The 20,960-nt window shown below is 37.6% G+C and overlaps 1 protein-coding gene across 3 annotated transcripts in view; it reads right to left on the minus strand.

Moving 5' to 3' along the window:
• Positions 1 to 20,960, minus strand: part of LOC145988863 (uncharacterized) — a 173,860-nt gene that overhangs the window by 83,423 nt on the left and 69,477 nt on the right. The window contains exon 7 of one of the 3 annotated variants that reach the window (XM_083124118.1): positions 16,714 to 17,386. The exons of the other annotated variants lie outside the window; for them this stretch is intronic. Coding sequence (XP_082980244.1) covers positions 17,005 to 17,386 — 382 coding nt within the window. The 3' untranslated portion in view covers positions 16,714 to 17,004. Of the gene's footprint in view, positions 1 to 16,713; positions 17,387 to 20,960 lie in introns of those variants that run through there. 3 annotated transcript variants of the gene reach the window in all.

Genomic DNA, 20,960 nt, shown 5'->3' on the forward strand with positions numbered 1-20,960 from the left:
TTTAGAGTAATTTAAAGGCTTTGCCAGGACCCGAACCAGGGTCTCTGGTATATTGTGCCGTTGCTATACTGGCATACCCAGGATTTTTGAAAAGGGGGGGGTACGTATAATCTTTTCGGTAGTCAGTCCTCATTTTGCCATCTTTCTCTGCTTTTGACGTTCATTTTTTTTAGAAATACTGGACCAAAGGAGGGTTATGACCCCCCACCAACACTCACTCCCTTGGGCATGACACTGGAGATAAATGAATAAGCATTTTATCGTATTGGAAGACGAAACATTAGATGTGTTGGGAATGGAAGGGTTTTCACTGTGCATTAATTGTTTCTCGATTCAGCTGTGTTCGAGAAGACTTCCTTTGTTTCGTGCCGATATATGACAAGACTGGGGAAGCTGTGATGGAATATATTCGAACACTTGCGAGTGCTTAGGCCTGAATGTGTACAATTTGGTGGGTTTAAGCTTTTATAAGAGCTGCAAACATGGGAAGACAAGACACATTAGTAGTGTTCAGGCTCGAATCAGGGAGAAATATTCGAAAACTGTGTGCGTCCAGTTCGCAGCCCACAGTTTGAATCTCGCATTGTCAAGTGGATTGTCCATCCATGGTGTAACAGCTTCGTGAAAACACTCAGACACCAAAGATGTTTTGATGCCTGATGAGAAGAAACTGACAAACACGTTGTGATAAATGGTAGCCTTAAATGGTGTCTACTATTTAGGGGACAGTTGCCTCCCATTTTTTGCCTCCGCACTATGGCCTCTTAATGCTAGGCCTTGTCTGCCAAGAGAAAGTAAACTTTTCTTGCTCCCTCCCCTCCCCCAGTTTTGCCACCAGAAAGGGTACCACTGGCCTTAAACATACACTTATATCTATACCCCTTAAAATATATTGTTCAGCCCCCCTCGAAAGGAATTTCTGGATACGTGCCTGCGTTGACTGTACACTTCATTTTGTATGGCACTATTTTCTACCTTTCTTGGAGACTTTATACTCTGTTCCGACTATCTCTGCTGCAGCAAGGCTGCACATAGCGGCAGAGAAAAGGGGGGGGGGGGGTCAAGTGGGCAGAGCGAAGCAGTACACGATGCTGTGAAAGTGGGTAACTACAGCCACTTTCACCCATTCCATGCAATCCTGTTCCCTCTCACGTGTTCATTGGTAGAGTCGTCTCGCGTCACTACTTGCGCAGAAACTTGCTTTTGTTTGCTTGCTCCAGCAATGTTCTTTTCTTGTGTATGAAGCGATAGTTCAAAATATTCTTGGGTAGAACGGAACGCACCGTGCTTTCATTGTTGAAACGCCATTTTCCGCACCCTGTATTAGTAAAATTAAATTATAGATAATTGATTTGTTGTTTTAAGTCCACTTTATGCACAGTAAGGCTAATCGGGACTGGACCTACAGTTTAAAGTGGGATCCGAACCACTTGTGCCTCCACCGGGTATCGAACCCGGGACCCCTTGATTGCAAGGCGACGACGCTACCACTGCGCCATCGGGGAGGCCTAAATTATAGATAAAACACATTTTCAATTTTTTCAATTATAAACATTGTTGAAAAATGCTTAAAAGTAGTAATGTTAATTTTTCCACAAGGCCGTAAATTTCAGTTTCTTAATGTATTTTTCTTGCAGAATTCCAATTGATACAAAAAAATGTTCCATTTTCTCAGGATGACGATAAGACCAAATAATCTTTTAGTTTATATTTTCAGCTATATTAAAACCTGCAAAAGTTCTTATTCGCAATATTGGAAGAAAACTGAAGATGGAAATTCAAAAAACATTAAAATCATGACTTTTTATACATTTATAGTATAAAAAATATATACATAGAAACATAACGTTTCCACCCTCTAACAGGGTCTTCTTCAGACGAATATTCACAATTGAGGGCGGAAACATTACGTTTTTATGCATATTTTTTATATTATAAAAGTTTTCCTTGGTCAGCATTTTAATGTTTTATTAACATGGAAACAAGGCTTAACAGTGTTACAATGAAAATTAAAGCACAAATTACTATACTATAAAAAAAATATTTATTTGAAAACCTTGAATTGATGTTTTTAAGTCCTTTTCATGCATAGATAGGCTAATCAGGACTGGACCTACAGTTTAAAGTGGGATCCGAACCACTGTGTAATGCACCTCCACCATATATCGAACCTCTTGAGTACAAGGCGACGACGTTACTTACCACTAAGCCATCGGAGAGGCTTTTATTTGAAAACCGGGAATAAAGGTAAACGAGCAGCACAGTGATTATTTGTTCGTTTCATAACCTAATTTTACAATTTACAATTTTACACACGTTGCCTCCGCACAATGTCCAAAGTCCTGTTTCACAGTTTTTCACGAATTATACTGGTTTGTTCTGCAGCTGTCTTTGGAAGTAACAGTAACTGTAAACTACTTATTTATGAAATTAGTACCTGAACTTAAGTTATTTTTCCACCTAACTAGTAACTAAATTGAAAGTTAGTTGTACACTCCTGTTCACATAAAGTGTCACTCTTTATAGGGTCGAACAGTTGAAGTATGTACCAATTGATGTGAACAATTACTTTTTTTTCGCATAGAAAGGAATTTTCTTCTGTTCTATTTTTACAATTTGTTGAATCTTATCCTCGCCTGAAACAATGGATTGAAATCGTGAGACCATGAGAACAATCTTATTTATTGCCAAGAACCAGAATGTATCTCTTCCAAGCGTATTTTAATTAGAATAATTTCGACATAAGGCTATGTAACCTACAACAATCCTCATTGGTATACCACAGTTCAACAATAATTCTAAATAATATATTATTTGCTCAACAAAAATACAATAAAATATTATTGTTTCATCTTTAAGTAAAATATGTGGATTTTATTGCCTCTGTATTTACATATAAAATATATTTACTTAGTTGTAATTATATGGTTGATTGATTTAGTTTATTTTACTACACTTTTCTGCCATTTTTGTCTAATCGCAAAGATGAGAACGAGTGATAATATGATGAAACTTATGAAGGATCACATACAAAGAATATCCATGCCAGGATTCGAAGCAGAGACTCCTAGCGTCGTAACTCGCGGTTCTAACACGGAGACCAGCAGTTATAATTATATATATGAAACTTAATGCCAAGTTGTTGGTGGTCATCTGTGATGAAATGAATAGTGTGCTTGCATTTCATGTTCTGAACTGTGTTTTACAAGATACAACTAATCTAGAATAAAGTAATAATTACAATTATTGTAATAGTAACTAACTTAGATACTTTTTAAAGCAACAGTAATTATAACTGAATTAATTTCTCAAGTGATTAACTTTGAATTACCGTACTTTTGAAAAGTAACTTTCCAAACACTGTTGATATCTTAGAGTTCAGCATTACTCAGATAAGAATTGTAAGAGAAGTTTTCTAAGATACAATATGGTAATAATTACTATTAGAATAAAATTCAAATCATTCAAAAATTATTGCATGAAGGAACTACAAAAACTATATATTCGGAATATACGTATAAATTCACATTAACATTTTTGTTTCAATGTAACTTCATTCTCCTTCTTGCTCATCCTGCAAAACATTGTCGTTCTTTCATAGATATGTATGCTTCTTGCTGTCTTGTAATCATCATCCCATGCAGAAAGCAATGATGGGCAAAACCTTTAAAAATTGGAACTAGCAAAAATTTCAAGGAATATGTGTTATAACTTGACAGACAAGACACACACGTTATCCCATTCCCATTATTTTCAGTTTCTCTAATATACCGTTCCCAATAATTGCTGACTACTTGCAACCAGATATTAAGAAGTCTTGCAACATCATTTCTTGAGTATATTTTGGACTCTTGATATCTTGTAAACCATCACCATTCAACCATGTATCTGTAAATTGTGTACAGGTCAAACAATCCACAAAGACGATTTTGATTCCATAGAAGCATATCTACAAACTTCCACGGTATTGGATTGCCATTGTTAGTCAAATCTGTTGTCCTTTTTACAAATTTCAAGGTATTCTTAGAAGACGTATCAAATGGATTCTCAAATGTTCATCTGCAAAAGGAGCAAATAAAAATATTGTTAATATGTTGTAAGAGACTATGAACTAACAAAGATAAAAAATAATTTTCATTATATTGTTACAATCTGAGACAAGTTGAGTTAATAGTAATAAAATTAAAACAACTTAGAGATGTTGTGTAAGTGTATGAGAATATAATTGATCTAAAATGCACCATAATTGTTAACGAAGTGGTCCTGTTATAACAGAATTATTAAAGGTTTGATTCACTATATCAGCTCAGATTCAGATCTATCTTTACATTGCATGTTAAATATGACTTGGACTTCAGTAGGTTATTGAATCAAATATTCGTAACATAATCAGGACAGATTATGATTTCTCTGAAAATCAATCAATTTTACCCACAAATAAATGATTGGCTTTGCACTTGTAAAATATGTAAACTAGTAAACCACAGATTAAGTAAACTTTCCTAATCTATACTAATTTGTAAATTCTCAGTAAACACACAAACCATTGTTTGGCAGACTGTTACGACTTTACTATTTTAGCTGTTAGGGTGTTCTTTTACACTTTAAATACATAAATCTTGAACTTATTGGAAATGTTGCACTACCATTACAAGGCATTCAAAAATATGAAAGAACGAGAAAACCGAAGAGTTTCATACAGCTTACAAAACCGGTTTTCTGACCTGATTCTGTGAAAGAAGATAACAGAACGTTGTCCAGAACTTGCACAAAATTCCCGATCTCACAATAAATCTATTCCAATCCAACCTAACTTAGCTTAACCTACTTAATGCATTTAACATTTGCGAGCTATATATATAAAGGAGAAAAATCTTGTTCAAAACAGGTCAGAAACGACTCGTTCGAACCATGTACAAGAGCAAAGTGAAATTATAATGAACGACTGATTTGTATTACCAATTCCGATGTACGTACATTTCAATAGCACCAGTGAAATATGAAAATAATCTCATCTCACAGGAACGATAGTAGAGCATTTTGTGCAATATCGATTAAATGCCAGTAATGCTCTAGTAATAATCACAAAACTATATCTGCATTATGCCTAATTTAAAATAACATTTTCTTCTTATTTTACAATTGCAAGGAATTACCAACTCTGTTTGTAAGGAAAAAATGCATGCTGTGTTGAAAAGGTAGAAGTGATATTCGCACAGAAATTATATCGGAAGTATTTCCTCAACAAATAAATAAATCATACATTCTGCATCACTCTTGCATATTGCAAACATTTTGCTTTTGATGGATTAAGCAACAAGCATTTAAATATAAGACTTACCTTTCCATTATTCCCGATGTTTCCTTCTTCCAACATTTACTGGATTCGTCAATCTCTGATAACTTGGTTTAACTTTCACAATTTCGAAGCATTTGCATTAGATCATATCGTTAGAAAGCACGGAGTGAAATCTCGGCAACAGTGTTGGCTAAAATCTGCACCACAGAGTACATTGCGACGAAACTCCACTTCAAAAATTTTAATGATAAGTACTACTCTCTGAAGGTACGAAATGTTTTCATTTTTTCACATAGTATTTCACATGCTTGCAGGAAGAACATGTGATCTTTGTTTCAGCATGAAATCTTCCATACTATAGTGGAACCACAAGGAAAGAAACCTGCGCAGACCCCATCGCGCTGGTGGGTGGGGGAAAAAGACAGGAGGAAGGAGCCTTCAGAGCGGCCAACGTCAGTGTTGCCAGACCTATTGATTTCTCGGTAGGATTCCATAATAAACTATTGCTATGGCACCTCCGACGGCCTGCTCAAAAACAAGTTTCCTGGTCACCTTACTTGAACATGGAGGGGAGAGTGGAACTCCACTCAGCCATGAAAAGTGCTGTTTGAACTGTGAAATTATGCCAAACGATGTGCTAGGACATTATTATTATTTTATTACTACATTACCATGGGCGTCCGGAAGGGGGGGGGGGGGGGGGGCGTGCCCTAACCCTGGAAAATGAAAGTCAACCAAAAATTATATATTTTTCACATATAATTTCATTTCAGCTGCAATAATTTGTGTTAATTATTGCATGAATATGATACATTGAAATTTAAGCAATGTTTTTTGAGGGAACAACACTATTATTGGAGAAAATGTGCCTTCTTTGCCCCCCTGGAAAAAATACCTTCCTTGCCCCTGCCTGGAAAAAATCCTGCGGACGTCCATGTACATTACTATTTTTAGATGGTTGTATTTTATCCCACCCGAAAATCTATTTCTATTTTAGTTATTTTACGTCGCTTTTGTGCCTCTACGCGTAAGTACGACAATATGAATGAATGAAAAACTGATGAAATGAATGAAGTGACACAAACACAGTGAAACGTCCTTGCCTTACTAAGTAGAAATACTGACTTCGTAGCGTGGGCAAATTATTTTATATATGTATGTGTGTGTGTGTGTGTCTATTATATATTAAATGCAGCAACATACAGGCAGCATTACTGACGAATAAAGCATGTGAGTGTTAATAACAAGAAATTTGCTACAGAACGAAGCGGCATAGTTCAATTACGAAGGAAATAATGCACCCCCTCCCCCGTAGTTGCTTGGAACTTTAATCGGCTTGAAAATACTTAATTTTCCATCCTTAATATACTATTCTATACTTAAATACTTAATTTTCTACAAAATTATAAAGCGGCATGGACGTCCAGAAGGAAGTGCAAGAATGGTCGCCACCCCCTCCCCTTCTGGAAAATGAAAGGCCGATCATCGGATTTTGTAGCAGATCTTCTGGTTTCCCAAGGAACAATCTCCCGATTGTTTCAAGTCTGACCTGGCAACACTACTCCGAGCACCGATAACGGCAGGGAAGATGCGCGAACGCTTTTGAGGGAAGGTTTTTTTGCTTGTGGTCGAGCTATAGTAATAAAAGAAAAAAAATGCACCGGTATTGACAAAACTACCACTTCAGCGCCATCTGTACGTAGAAGTTTCAACATGACAGAGACCTTTTATTTTCTGTTGTTTACTTAAATATCATTAATCGTAACAAAATTATAAGGTTCACATGTTCTAGTTAATAAAACAATCTTTTATATCAGAAAATTTCTTCCTTACCGAATCTATATTAGTTGTACGCTCATCCATTGAAATTTGGGCCTATGCTTTAACATGGCTTTAGAACCCCTTAAAAACATCAAATTAAAGTATTAAAAATGCATTTAATACTTTAAAGGAAAGATTGGGCAAAGACAAACCCACACATATGAAAATAATCTGGGTAAACCTTAATATGGTGAAATACACAATACTACAGTCTCCAAAGCTAGAAAACAGGGGAGATGGGACTTGGATGTGCAGACCACGGGTCACCTAATGAAAAGTTGCTTGGCACGCCTTGGGCCTCAGAGGGCTGGAGTTGTTTGTAGCAGCATTAATGTGAAGAACTCTATGGATACATTCAGTGATTTGCATCATTAATATCATTCCAGTTTTTATTCCTACAATTCAAATATCGAGTTACTAAAAATTGCTCTTCTTTTTTTTTTTTTAAGAACAATCTGTCATCTTCATAATATTTATTGTTCAAAATTCAAGTAAACTACAAATCATGTTTTCTCTATTACTTAGTATTTTCCCGTGAAACTTTCTGAATATAGTTTAACAACTTGTCATAATTTGTATTAGTCAAATAGAGGAAGAGACAAGGCCATAATCTACACGATAAATTGGTTAATACATTGGTTGTAAATCATACATAACTTTGCCTACTTGTTTACATTACTCGTGGCGTGAGGTGATTCGTGTGCTTAACTTTTCACAGTTTCTCCCCCTTTTTTAATGAAAATTATCCATCTCACAAAGTTTGCAAGAATAGTTTATCTAGGGCATTCTCATTGAGATCTCTGGTAAGGAAGTCAGTCATTGTGATTTTAAGACATGAACATACTTTGTTACGTTTCCACAACTGCAGGGTGTGAGAGAATCGACACTGTACCTATTAATAGACACATGCAGTCGCAGAAACTAAGTTAATTACCCACAGCTTCTGTAGTCAGCATCATGAGTACTCCAACAGTCCTCACTGGAACCTTCTCAGATGGGTAGAAGGAAAACTAATACCATCAGACATGAGTTTAACTAGTCTTTATTTTGGTAAATAACTTTATGTACATGGAGAAACTTTGAGCGCGAGACTGAGAAATCGGGTCCTTTCAGATTTAGAAATGCGATTTCTCTCTTGAATATCCGACTGAGATCGTTCTAGGGAACTCAGTTAAAGTCAAAAACCTGCGGGGTGTGAGCAAATCAAAACTAGGTCTGGTAACAGACCCACGCAGGAGCGGATATCAAGAAATAACTCTCGTTTGCAATGAAAATTAGTCGTACAGGAAAACCTCGTTAATACGAAGTTCAAGGGACCAAAAAATGTCAACTTCGTATTAAACGACTTCGAGTTATCCAAACTTTTCAAGATGGCGCCTGTTTTCAGGTGTAAATAAAGTAGAGTATAAATTAGCCCCACAAAGGATATTTTATTTTTGGTGGTAGCTCAGAAAATAAGCTTTATATGTACTATATAATAATATTGTACGTTTTAAAGGAAGTGTAAAAAATGTTACACAAAATGAGAACACGGAGCTTAACGCGGACACAAAGATTACAAGGAGTCGGTTAACACCATTTATCCTGCCTAGTTATACAACCGGTTATGCACAGGATGCATGTTGTGGCAAAAAGTCTTATAAAAAACGGTATTTTCTTTTAATTGTGCAAAGTTGTTGCTCTTCCACGAAATTCTTACAATTTTAGTTCATAAGAAACCTGTTTGCATGGAGACCTACGGAAAAGAAAACAATCTCGTTTATTGCAAGAAGTGAATCTTGACAGTAGTCACACGCGAGCAAGAGACGGGAGATAATCGGACAGAATGAATATTGGATTTTATGTACTAGAACATTGTCCGTTACAGGATTAACTGGTAAGAGAAGATTCTCTTGGGAGAGAACACAACCTTTCCCTGGCACAAAACAAAACAAAAAAATCGGGCCTGTAAATTTCATTCTGGTTCGGCTGTCTAAAACACATCGTAAAAAAAAAGTCACGTATTCTTTGCTTCAGTTAACTTCATATTCGCCCCCCCCCCCTTTTTCAGGGAGCAGTCCAAACTCTTCCTCAACTTGCATCGTACTCAACTCTGAAAAAGTAAACACACAACTTGCGATGTTTGCACCCAATGTGTATCCTAGGACACATTAAACAGTGCCGCACTCGATAGTTTAGTTTAGTTTAGTTTAGTTTATTTGCGTCCAAGGACTACCGGTGTGTACAAATTACAGTACATGGTAATATAGGACATGTCAATACTTACATTACAATACAGGTACATTAATAGATTTTACAAATACAAAATATATAGCCAAAAATTGTAAAAAATTGGGTCTTACTCTGCTATTATATCAAAATCACAAAAAAATATAACATGAGAAGATATACTAATTACCCACTTTCATTTGACATTTAATTTTACAAGAATAATATGTGATTATACTACATTATGTACATTTGTCTTATGTAAAAGCTGCTTCCATGTATTCAGCTATAGAATAAAAAACATGCTTCAGAAGCATTGATTTTATCTTGTGCTTGAATATCATCAAGTTTGGTTCTTTCCTCACATCTTGTGGTAGTTTATTGTAGAGATCTATGGAAGAATTTAAGGGACCTTTCTTACATAAGTTGAGGCGGCAGTGTTTTATGTGAAGTTTGTCTTTATTTCTTGTGTTTAGGCCATGTATTTCCTCATTTGTGGCAAAGTTGGAAATATTTTGCTTAAAATAAATTAAGCATTCATAAATGTATATGCAGGGGAGAGTTAACACATTAAGTTTACGGAAAAGAGTTCTACATGAATAAGTTTTCTTTACTCCAGCTATGATTCTTATAGCTCTTTTTTGAAGCATAAAAAGGACATTGGAGTGGCCCTTGTTACCCCAAACCATAATACCGTATCTTAGTAAAGCATCAAAGTTTGCCATATAAAGGCACTTTACAGTTTGGGTGCTTGAGATGTCTACCATTTCTCGAAGGGCATAGCACACACTACTTAATTTTGATTGTAGCGTGGTTTGGATCCCACTTTAAACTCAGGGGGTGCTCGTTCGGCGGCGCAGATCGTATGCGCAGTTGTCCGTGGTTGCATGACGTCACCATCGAAACACTCGGCACGGAAAAGGCTGGTTCCTTATGCAAATATTGAGAAATTTGACAACGAATATCTTCTAAAATATAGAAGCAAGGGAAAAGTTACAACTTTTACTGTTAAGATTCATCCTTTCTAATCAATTTATCACGAAGTTGATTCAAATGTGTAAAATGGTTTTCAAGAAATCGTGTTACGAAGGAACCCCTGTTTTGTTCTCTCCAGGCTTCCAATGTAAGGGCGTTTTAACTTAAGCGCGTTGGATTTCTTTTTGCTCTATGTTTTGAAATAAGATTATTTTGTTCTTGTCAACTGAAATCATGCCTAAATGCTATGGAAAGCTGTGAAAACTATTATCAGAAAACTAACGGAAGAAATCTAAAATATCACAGCTTGATTGATATAAAAAATGCGAGATTGCCCATTTTTGAGAAAAAGACGTGCGAGATGTAAAAGCAGAACTTTATAATATTGTATGTAAATGTAAGGGTGTAATAAACGTGACTGCTTCCCAGGCACGTTTCCAAGGGGGGGCTTAGGGTGCTCAAGCCCCCCCCGAAAGTTTTCGGTTTACGCTAGATAAAATGAGATTTTTGTTTCTTGTGGTGTCAAATAAAATAATGTGACGTTAATTTAAGGAGAGAAATAATTATCGAGGCAAAAAGGAGAATATTCTATAACCCTGTTATTGGTAACAGCTCGTATCCAAGGTGGGAATCGGGGGGCTCAAGCCCCCCTTCAGAAAATTTTCAGTTTACGCTAGATAAAATTAGGTTTTTGGCTTCTTGAATAATATGGTGATAATTTGAGAGAGATAATTATCTAGGCAAGACGGAGAATGTTCTATAAGTCTGTTATTGTTAATAGCGCGTATCCAAGGTGGGGATCGTAACTCGTGCCCCCCCCCCTCCTACCAGGAAATTTTTCAGTTTACACGAGATAAAATTAGGTTTTTGTCTTCTTGAATAATGTGTGTATAATTTTAGGAGAGAAATACTTATCAAGGCAAGACGGAAAATGTTCTATAACCCTGTTGTTGATAATATTGCACGTAAACTTTTCTTACGCTTTCGGTGTTGTCGTAGCGAACTTGAACACTATGTAGAGACTTGTCGGCATTTGGAAGCTGCACAACAAAGGTAGCGCCACAGGTAGCGATTCGGATTCATTGTAATTTTTTAATCTCTGGAAAGCTCAAGAGGGAACGTTCTTGAAAAAGAGAAGGAGTCGAACTACTGGCAATATTTACGAATCGTTTTATCTGCGAAACGTTCTAGAATATAATGAGGATATTAATACGCGGCTTCAATTTCCCGGTTGATCTGTACAACAGAATAGGTGGAGACTTCAGAGGCAAGTGTGACAATTCATACAGTCGATTAGTGATCAGTCAGTGTCCATTGGCTGCTTTATAAGATCTAATGATTCGAAAATGAAATGGACTAAATACCGTAAAGTAACGAAGTCTACCACTAGTTCCAGTTCGGTCCCAAAGCTAAAGACATTGAGGACAGCGGAACTTCGAGTAGTGCTACGAGTAGTTCGGGTCGAAAGACGAAGAGATCGAAGGTCTCCCTCTCTAAAGTGAATATTTCGGCAGTATCGGGCTGGGCATTGGAGCGATTTATTAAAAAAGAAATAAGCTGCACAGATCAATTGAAAATCAAAGTGTTGAGTGATGATTTGGTTGTGCCAGGACCAAATTTTGTGTATGCAGTCCGAGAATTTCATGGCATAAAAAAATACTTTTGTTTAAGGCTACTGGGTTCGACACACACTCAACAGACAATTTTGGACACTTGCGAGTGCTTAGGCATGAATATGAACAATTTGGTGGGTTTCGGCTTTTATAAGAGCTGCAAACATGGGAGGACAAGACACATTAGTGGTGTTCAGGCTCGAATGAGAGAGAAATATTCGTGAACTGTCTGATTCCAGTTCCCAGCACACAGTTTGAATCTTGCGTTGTCGAGTGGATTGTGCATTCCGTGCATGTGTAACACCTTCGTAAAAATACTTCTGGTACATAGATGTTTTGATGCCTGATGAGAAGAAATGGACAAACATACATACTGAGATGGTTCCGGCACACAATATTAATGCATGGAAACAGAGGAGTTGAGTGGTAGAAAATGTCCCGATTTCACGTTCTGATTAAAATGACAGCCTTAAACAGTGGCGACGATTTAGGAGATAGTTGCTCCCCATTCTTTTGCCTCCACACTATCACACTATGGCCTCTTAATGCTTGTCTCCTTGTCCACCCCACCCCCCCACCCCACACATTTTGGAACCCAATTGCCACCACTGGCCTTAAACATACAATTGTGATACCCCTTTAAAAAATGGTGTTCAGCCTCCCCCCGAAAGGAATCCCTGGATACGTGCCTGCTGCTTCCCGTAAAATACCACTGCACTCTGTCTTTTCTTTGGCGCCGTCAATAGCTTCAACACGTTGTTTTTTTATTTATATATTTGTCACATATTTGTTTTAATTAGTATTCTGCTCGTTCCGCCTCCTAAACGCAGCAGCTAGGGCTCAAAGGGCAGTGCAGTTACACCAGAAGAATTCTCGGAAATGGCAGGCTTCAGAAGTTAACTCATCCAAATTAAATTAAACAGGTATGTGCTCTCTCTAAATTTAAATCATAGTTCACAAATAATTGGATTAAAAGTTTTAAAAGTATCTGTTTTATTTAATAGCGTATTAATTGGTGCATTCTTCTCCAGCATAGCCATAGGCAGTGACCACACTATGGGGAGGGGGGCAGGAACGCCCCCAATTCTCGTTCGACAATTTCTCTCTCTCTCTTATCTGCCCCCAGTAAAACGACAAAATAAATAAATGAATGAATGCTCTTTTAGCCAAAATATGAATTTTTCTGTCGTATGTAACGGAATAATAAAAATGATTGCCCCGGGAAAATATGATTTACCCCTCCATCTTTACTATTGCGCTGTCACAAGCTACAACATATTTTGATTTCTATTGTTCCCACATATTTATTTTAATTTTAGTATTGTGAATCATATTCCACTGTGTTACCTCCCGTAGCCACCCCCCCCCCCCCACACACACACACGTACGACTTCAGTTGTAAGTTTTAGACTAAGCTTGTCAAATATCCACTTATATCTTTGTATTCTTGAGCCATTTAAAAAAAATCATTTCGCCCCCTTCTTCTGAACTATTTCATAGGAATGTTTTCCCACTGGAAGCCCCTTTGCAGATCGAGGTCCGGGGCTATAGCCTTCCCAAGCCACCGTCCCCTCCAAATACTCTCTTGGCCTCATGAAAGAAAAATATATGTATTTCTACGAAATATTAATTTGACTTGGCAGTTTCTTTTTTCGAACAGGAATAAGTTTTAAATTTTAATAGCTTATAAATTTATACTAGCAATTTTGAGTAAAGATTTTGCGTAACCCTAAAAGTACATTTAGAGACTGCAAGGTCAACTCTCGATATTTCAGATATATTAATAATTTTCATCACAACGTCTTGTAATAATTATTTGTTACTTCAATAACCTCGTCTCAAATGTTTCTCGCATATTAAAACATAGATGCCATATGATTGTCATTTTCTGTTTATTTCCTTGTAATGCTGACCTCCGTGGCGAAGTGGTTAGCACAACGCTTTACGATGCCAAGGGCCCCCAGGTTCGAATCCCCGCCCGGGCATGGGTCTACTCTCCTTTCTTCAATTTCATCATATCATCACGCATCCTCATCTTTGCGATTAGCCATATGTGACAGATAGCGAAGTAAAATAAACTAAGTCTATTAATCAATTATTTTTTAAACTCTTTAATTCTTCTTTAGCATGCCACGTTTTTGTTAAATTTATATTACGATTTGTAAAATGACGAAATCCTAAAGGAGAACACGCAACTTTCTTTGTAGCGCATCGGTCAGAAAGTTTCAGGAATATGGGTTTTCAAAATACATTTTTTCACATGTACTTTGCCCCCTTTTAAAAGTAGCGCGTTTTCAATTATGTTACTAATCATTAAAAGGATGCCTCAATACCATCTTGGAGGATGACAATTAATATTTTCCCCCTCCTAAAAGTAATAATATACTTTCGCTCTCTGAATCTCCCATATAAATGCTAGGGGCCGTCTGCTTCAGCCGAGCTCACTGCTTCTCCGGTGACGTCACGCGTTCGTGCAAGATCGGCTATCTTCGGATGGCTTTACCTAATCTCTATATTCCTTGCTTTAAACTGTATATTTAGTCCCGCTTAGTTCAGCAGTATAAAATGAACTAAAAACAAGTTTTACGAAACTTGCGTTTTTTCAGATTAATCGACAATTTACTGTAGGTTTCAGGAGTATTCTGGAGGTCAAACACTCGCTCAGCCAAAACTTTTCCTCTCGTATTCCACATTGAGTTTTTTTTTTTTTTTTGTTTTTTTTAACAGCAGCACGCTAATGGTTCTGAAGAAAAGCGGGGATTATATGGCTTTGCGAGATTCAAAACAATGAAGCTTATTCCTTCCCACTGGATGAGTCATTGCAGTTATCAGCAAGCCAGCGGTTTCCAGACGCTAGACTAAACACTGGCGCCAGCTGCAGCGTAAACACAATGAGACCCGCTGGAAGTTAGAGCAACAGGTGGCAGAAGGGAAATCATCGGCATTTTAAAGATAATGCAGTTGTCGAAGACCGAACTTTTATCATCAGTGTGAAAAATCACATTACCATGCACACCAGTGGCGGATAATGAGCTGTTGTAGGAGAAGGAAGGGGGTCACTTTTCTCTTACTTATCATGCGGTTTTTGTTCGTTTTAAAGAAGGTTTTCAGAACTGTTTGCTTTTTTTTTAGACGCCAAAGGAGCCGGTGTGCGCACACGAGCAAGAATATCGTGGCCGAAACAATTAACAACGGACCCCCCCCCCCCCCCCGTTTGCTGATAGATAAAGGGGAGAAGTCACTCAGACAACAAAACACTGTTTTGGCAAATTTTATGACGGGCACAGTTGGGAAACCTATGAAGCGGGAAAGTGGAGTTGCAACATACGTAAGAAAGATGTCAACTTTTGCGGGAAACCTAGATGACAACGCATTAAGCGGGTTGACGATCTTTAGTTGGCCTATGCCGCTTTGATTATCTGTAACAGTTTCCCTTTTTTATGAAGTTCTACAGGGCACAGTGCCCGGCACAAAGAACACGCTTTTAATGAAAGTGGTTACCAGAAGTTGTCTGCTACCAGGCCAAAAGTTGCTCGCTCACGGGAAATTGCTGTATCTCGAGCTCAGAGCTAGACAGATTGGTGAGACTTCCAGGCGCCATGCGTCTTGTATTTTGGAACATTCGTCCGATCTTATCTCGCATTTCTCATCTGGCACTGGTGAATATTTCCAAGGTGGCGCATTCAGCGGGGAAAGAGCTTGACCTCGCATGCACATTGACAAAGAATGTCAATGTCCAGCGGGCATTTCGGGCTGCTTCCCTCGAGTTGTCAGCAGCTCTTAGGACAAGGAAACATGTCAAGGTCAAGTTAAAATAACGTCCAAGCTCTTTCCACATTCGATCTTCTCTTGTCGACTTACGCAGGTGTCTACTTCGAATTAAGCGAAACCAGTTTTGGGGAAGGGTCTTGTAAACAACTTCGTATTAAAAATTATCCGTATTTCGATTTATCCGTACTGAAATACATTATAAATCCTATCTTATCGGCTGGGGAATGGGAAGAACTTCGGATTAAATGGTACTTCGTATTAACCAATATCGTATTAACGAGGTTTCCCTGTATTTATACCCAATTTCTGTACTCTCGAACCCCTGACTAGCAAGTTATAAAGATAAAATATTTCTTAATTTACATTACAATGAGCACTATTTACATAAGTTGAAATCGATAGATAATCCAAAAGGTTCTGATACATCTTTTTCTGTTAACAACTACTTATACATTGATAAATATAAAATTTAAAACTTCCGCCATTAATCTCTTACATAAAGATTAGTACAACAACATCTTTTGAAATTTAATAGGCGTTCACTTGATTACGTCATAATATTAAGTTTATCGGAACAATCAACTTCCCTATTTCTGTCATAACCTATCCTTTAATTTTCAACCTTTAACTTTGCACCTTATACATTTTCTATTTCATTCTTTATAACAAATTTATCAATTTAAGCAAGACCTAACAACTTTAATGGTCAAAGTCGTTGATCATATAATTTCATATAATGGTGGGCATGGTTGTTCCTCTGTGAGTGTCCCTTCTTCAAATTTATACATTATGCAATTTGTTGCCACCATAAGAAGATACAGGATCCCGTAGTTTTGTATTCCATAATATAAAAACAAACCTCAATGAACAAATTATGTACATGATGTTTTATTGGTAATCCAAAAATGTTAACATACATCTAAAACAATTTAGTGGCAAGATTCTATATGCTTCCGGAGATTCCACATTTGAGAGAATTTCCACCCACAAGTTTCACACGACAGAGGACGGATTCCTTTATGAAGTTTAATATGTGTATCCATGTTGTATTTACGAGCAAATCTCCTACCACAGATTTCACACACATGTGGTTGTTCACCAGTATGTACTGTCATGTGCAGTTTTAAAAGCTGTTTATTGGCCATCTGAGTCCCACATGTCTCACACTGGAGTCCTTGTTTGTGGGACAACTTGTGGTTTCTCATTGTTGAACTCTTGTACTTCTTGCCACAAATTTTGCAAGACTGGATGGTTTCATCATGTGTTCTGATATGTTGAATCAGTGTACTCTTACCTTTAAAACCCTTACTACATATATCACATATGAAAGGTTTCTCCGAAGAGTGTGCAGTCTTCATATGTGTTGCTACCCCTATCCTTTCCACACTGCTTACAATTGATAGTCTTCTGTTTACCTTTGTTCTTATGTACAGTGGAAGTATGAGCACAAAGACTATACTTTGTAACAAACATTTTCCCACATTCCTTGCATGCAAACTGCTTTTCTCCAACATGTGTTCTTAAGTGATCTTCTAGAGCACATGCTTTATTGAACCCTTTGCAACATATTCTGCATGTGAACCTTTTAACACCATGCTCCTTCATGTGAAGGAAGAATTCTTCTATTCCATTCCTGCTGAGGTCCTTCCCACAAAATTTGCAATGATTGACTTGCTGGTTGTAAAGGGTAGACTCCAATCTGAAAACAAACACACATATAAATAGAAATTTATTTCAACGTCACCTAAAATATATAAACTAACATTAAACTCCATGGTGTAAGATCCCTCTACGAGACAGGACCTGCCAGAGCAGTGTTTTCATTAGGTGATGCACCAAAGTTTGTGACAATGTGGTTAGCACAGTGTGCTTCAATGTCAGATGTCCCAGGTACAAATCCCAGCCTCCCCAATTTTTCTACAACGTTTGAGCCAATGCTGAAATTTCAGGGACTCCTGTCAGGCCACTTGCCCCAAAGGTGAGAGAATTAAAAAAAATTCCATGCAGGAGACCTAAAATGTATCAACTATCATTCCAAAAATGAGTAATGATGAAGATATAGGTTGTGGCCAAGCTAGAAGAGAATCTGAATCTGTATTCATAATCATATGATATAATTATTATACAACTCTGTGTGGTATCCTCATGGAAATGTCTGTCTTAGTTTCAATAATAACATGAATAATTTCACCAATGAGATCATCTTTGAGACATTATGCGTCCAATTTTCAAAATTACCTCGAAATTAAGATTTTCTAAAATTTTGCATTTCTTTTTTTAAAAAAAAATGAAGGATGGGCATTATATGTCCGCAAAGAGTGGTCTTTGTCATGCCTCCCTGCAAATTTGGACCATCCAGCATCCATAGGGTCGACACTAGAAGCAATTCTCCTTAACTTTTCCCCATAAGGTGGCAACACTGCTTTCCAAGAAATATCATCCTATTTTCAATGCAATTTTGCATGGTAGTAGGAATGCACCACTGCTACATACTACATTTACTTTGCTCACTTTGGTCTATTATGGTGGTTACAGGGATGTGCCAAATACCATTTTTTTCTTTTTTTGCAAAACTTTGATGTCCCTTTTCTTCTTCTTCTTCCTTTAACTTTCATTATTGGGTAGTACAATGTATAAATTTCATCTTCACTAAAAGCCCTGAGGCAGGTGAACAGTTTATTTGTGCTTACAAAAGCAACCTGTTTCGCTAAACTGTTTACATTACTCATGAATTAATGTTTCTGAAGAACATTGTGAAATGCCCTGTAGTATCTTTAAGTTTGGCAGACAATCAGCTTTCACAAAATCTAAAAGCTCTCTTTGGAAAACTTGAACAAGAACTACTATGTTGAAGATGTAACTCATGTTTTAGAACTTGTTCCAAAGCAATCTTTGTGCTACATCTTGCAAAAGAAATTAGTAATTCTCATCAAAATTACATGTCACCATGCTTCATCAAGCACAAGTGTAATTTCCTTTTCAATAAAAATAGTTTGTTGTTTGACAATAAAATCGTCTCTTTTGAGGTTGATCAACTGATTTGAAAATTTTTCAACAAATTCCTCTGTTTTAGTAAATGTCTCAAAAGAACAGCAATTTGATGATATCTACTGCTTGTAAATTATTTTTTAAACCATCTCTTCTTCAAGGCTCGTTAACAAAGCTTCCTGGAAATTGATGATGGTGGGACAAGATTCATACTCATATACAAAGCTCTTCTTTGGTGGTACACTACACGTTATTTTTGAAAGGCAATCTAAATATGCTTTTAATGCATTTTCATGTTCCGAAAGCATTTTTTTTATTTAAGTTAGCTCCAATAGCAACATTAGCTTAACATTTTGATGAATGGGTAAAGTGGTACAGTGTGGGTATTGCTGGCTCTCGCTATTATAATTCCTTGATCATAATTCTACAAACTTTAAAAAACAAAACTTCAGTAACAGGTATTTTGATTCCAAAAATTCTGATTATTCTCTCAGATTTCCCATTATCAATCTTTTCAGAATGTGCATATATCTACCATCTGTGTCCTTGATAAAAAACTTCGGCTTTTTTTCCAGGCCTTTGTCTGTTAATTTCATCACTGCAGTAAAAATCTTTAACTAAGGAGGTTGTTTAATTTGTTAAATTTTTTCCAGGTTTGGAGTAAGGTAAGAATAAAATTCCCTTCTCCAGGGTGACTACTCTAGGACCATAATAAAATTCAAGTATAAAAAGTAAAGGTAAAGTGCTCCCCTGTGCATAGCACTACGCCATGAAGGCGTATAGGGGGTGTGGGGGTAACGCCCCACACTTTCTTGATCCGGTCGTGAGTGGGGGTGATGTGATCAGCATCACGCCCCTGACCGCCTTTACCCCCCAGGGTTTCCCCCAGGTACCCATGTTATTAGACGCTGAGTGGGCACCGGGGCCGCTTTCATCGTTAGAAAAGTTCCCGGATTTGAACCGGCCGGGGATCGAACCCAGGACCTTTAGCATGGTAGTCAGACACGTTACCGACTGAGCCACCGCGGCCGCAAAATTCAAGTATAATTCCCAGTTTTCAAGGTGAACTTTTCAAAGCTACAAACAGATGTTATCTCCATTTCAACCTTACGTATTACAGCTTTGCACATACACACACTTATATACCAGGTGTGCCGGTTAATAATCCTTAATTTTGTGCAACCGAGTGCGAGTGATCGTGATATTGGATTTTTTTATAGTAAACATGTTGACCTTCAAACCAAATAAGGAGCATGTGCGGCACTTCCTGCTTTTCATGTTCAATCAAAAGAAAAACGCAAGTGTAAGCCATCTTATCCTTGTGGAAACGTATGGGACAATATCCTAAACTCAAGACACATGTGTGTGTTGGCTTCGACGATTCAAACATGGTGATTTCGACTTGAAAGACAAAGATCGCCCGGGCCAGCCGAAAAAATGCAAAGATTCTGAATTGCAAGCACTGTTGGGAGAAGACGATACGCAAACACAACTGGCAGAGAAGTTAAATGTTGGTCACCAAACCATATCTGATCGTCTTCATGCCATGGAAAAGATCCAGAAAGCAGGAAAATGGGTCCCACATCATCTGAACGACAGACAAATAGAAAAGCGAAAAACGGTGTGTGAAGTGTTGCTTTCTCGGCATGAAAGAAAGTCTTTCTTGTATCGGATAGTGACTGGGGACGAAAAATGGATCTACTTCGAGAACCCAAAATGCAAAAAGTCATGGGTTGACCCAGGACAACCTTCAACATCGACCACAAAACCGAAACGATTCGGAAAGAAGACAGTGCTGTTAATTTGGTAGGATCAGAAGGGTGTGGTGTACCATGAGCTTCTGAAACCAGGTGAAACAGTGAATGCCGTTGGCTACCGTCAAGAACTCATCGATTTGAACCATGCATTGATCGAAAAGTGCCCAGATTGGACGACAAGACACAGAAAAGTGATTTTGCAGCACAACAACGCCTCATCACGCACAGCGAAAGGTGTCAGAGACACCATTTCTGCACTTGGCTGGGAATTCTTGCACCACCCGCCATACTCACTAGACTTAGCCCCTTTGGACTACCACTTGTTTTCATCGATGTCTCACTCACTTTCCCAGCAACACTTCAACAATTACAAAGATGTCAACCAATGGCTTGCTGACTGGATCACCTCAAAATGTGAACGATTTTTCTGGAAGGTCATCCACAATTTGACGGACAGATGGGCACAACGTATAGCTAGCGATGACGCATACTTTGATTAAAGCATTTGTTACCTTTCTCCCGATATAC

This window comes from Lepisma saccharinum, chromosome 6 (genome assembly GCF_977018435.1).
Source record: "Lepisma saccharinum chromosome 6, izLepSacc3.1, whole genome shotgun sequence".
NCBI classification, from domain to species: domain Eukaryota; kingdom Metazoa; phylum Arthropoda; class Insecta; order Zygentoma; family Lepismatidae; genus Lepisma; species Lepisma saccharinum.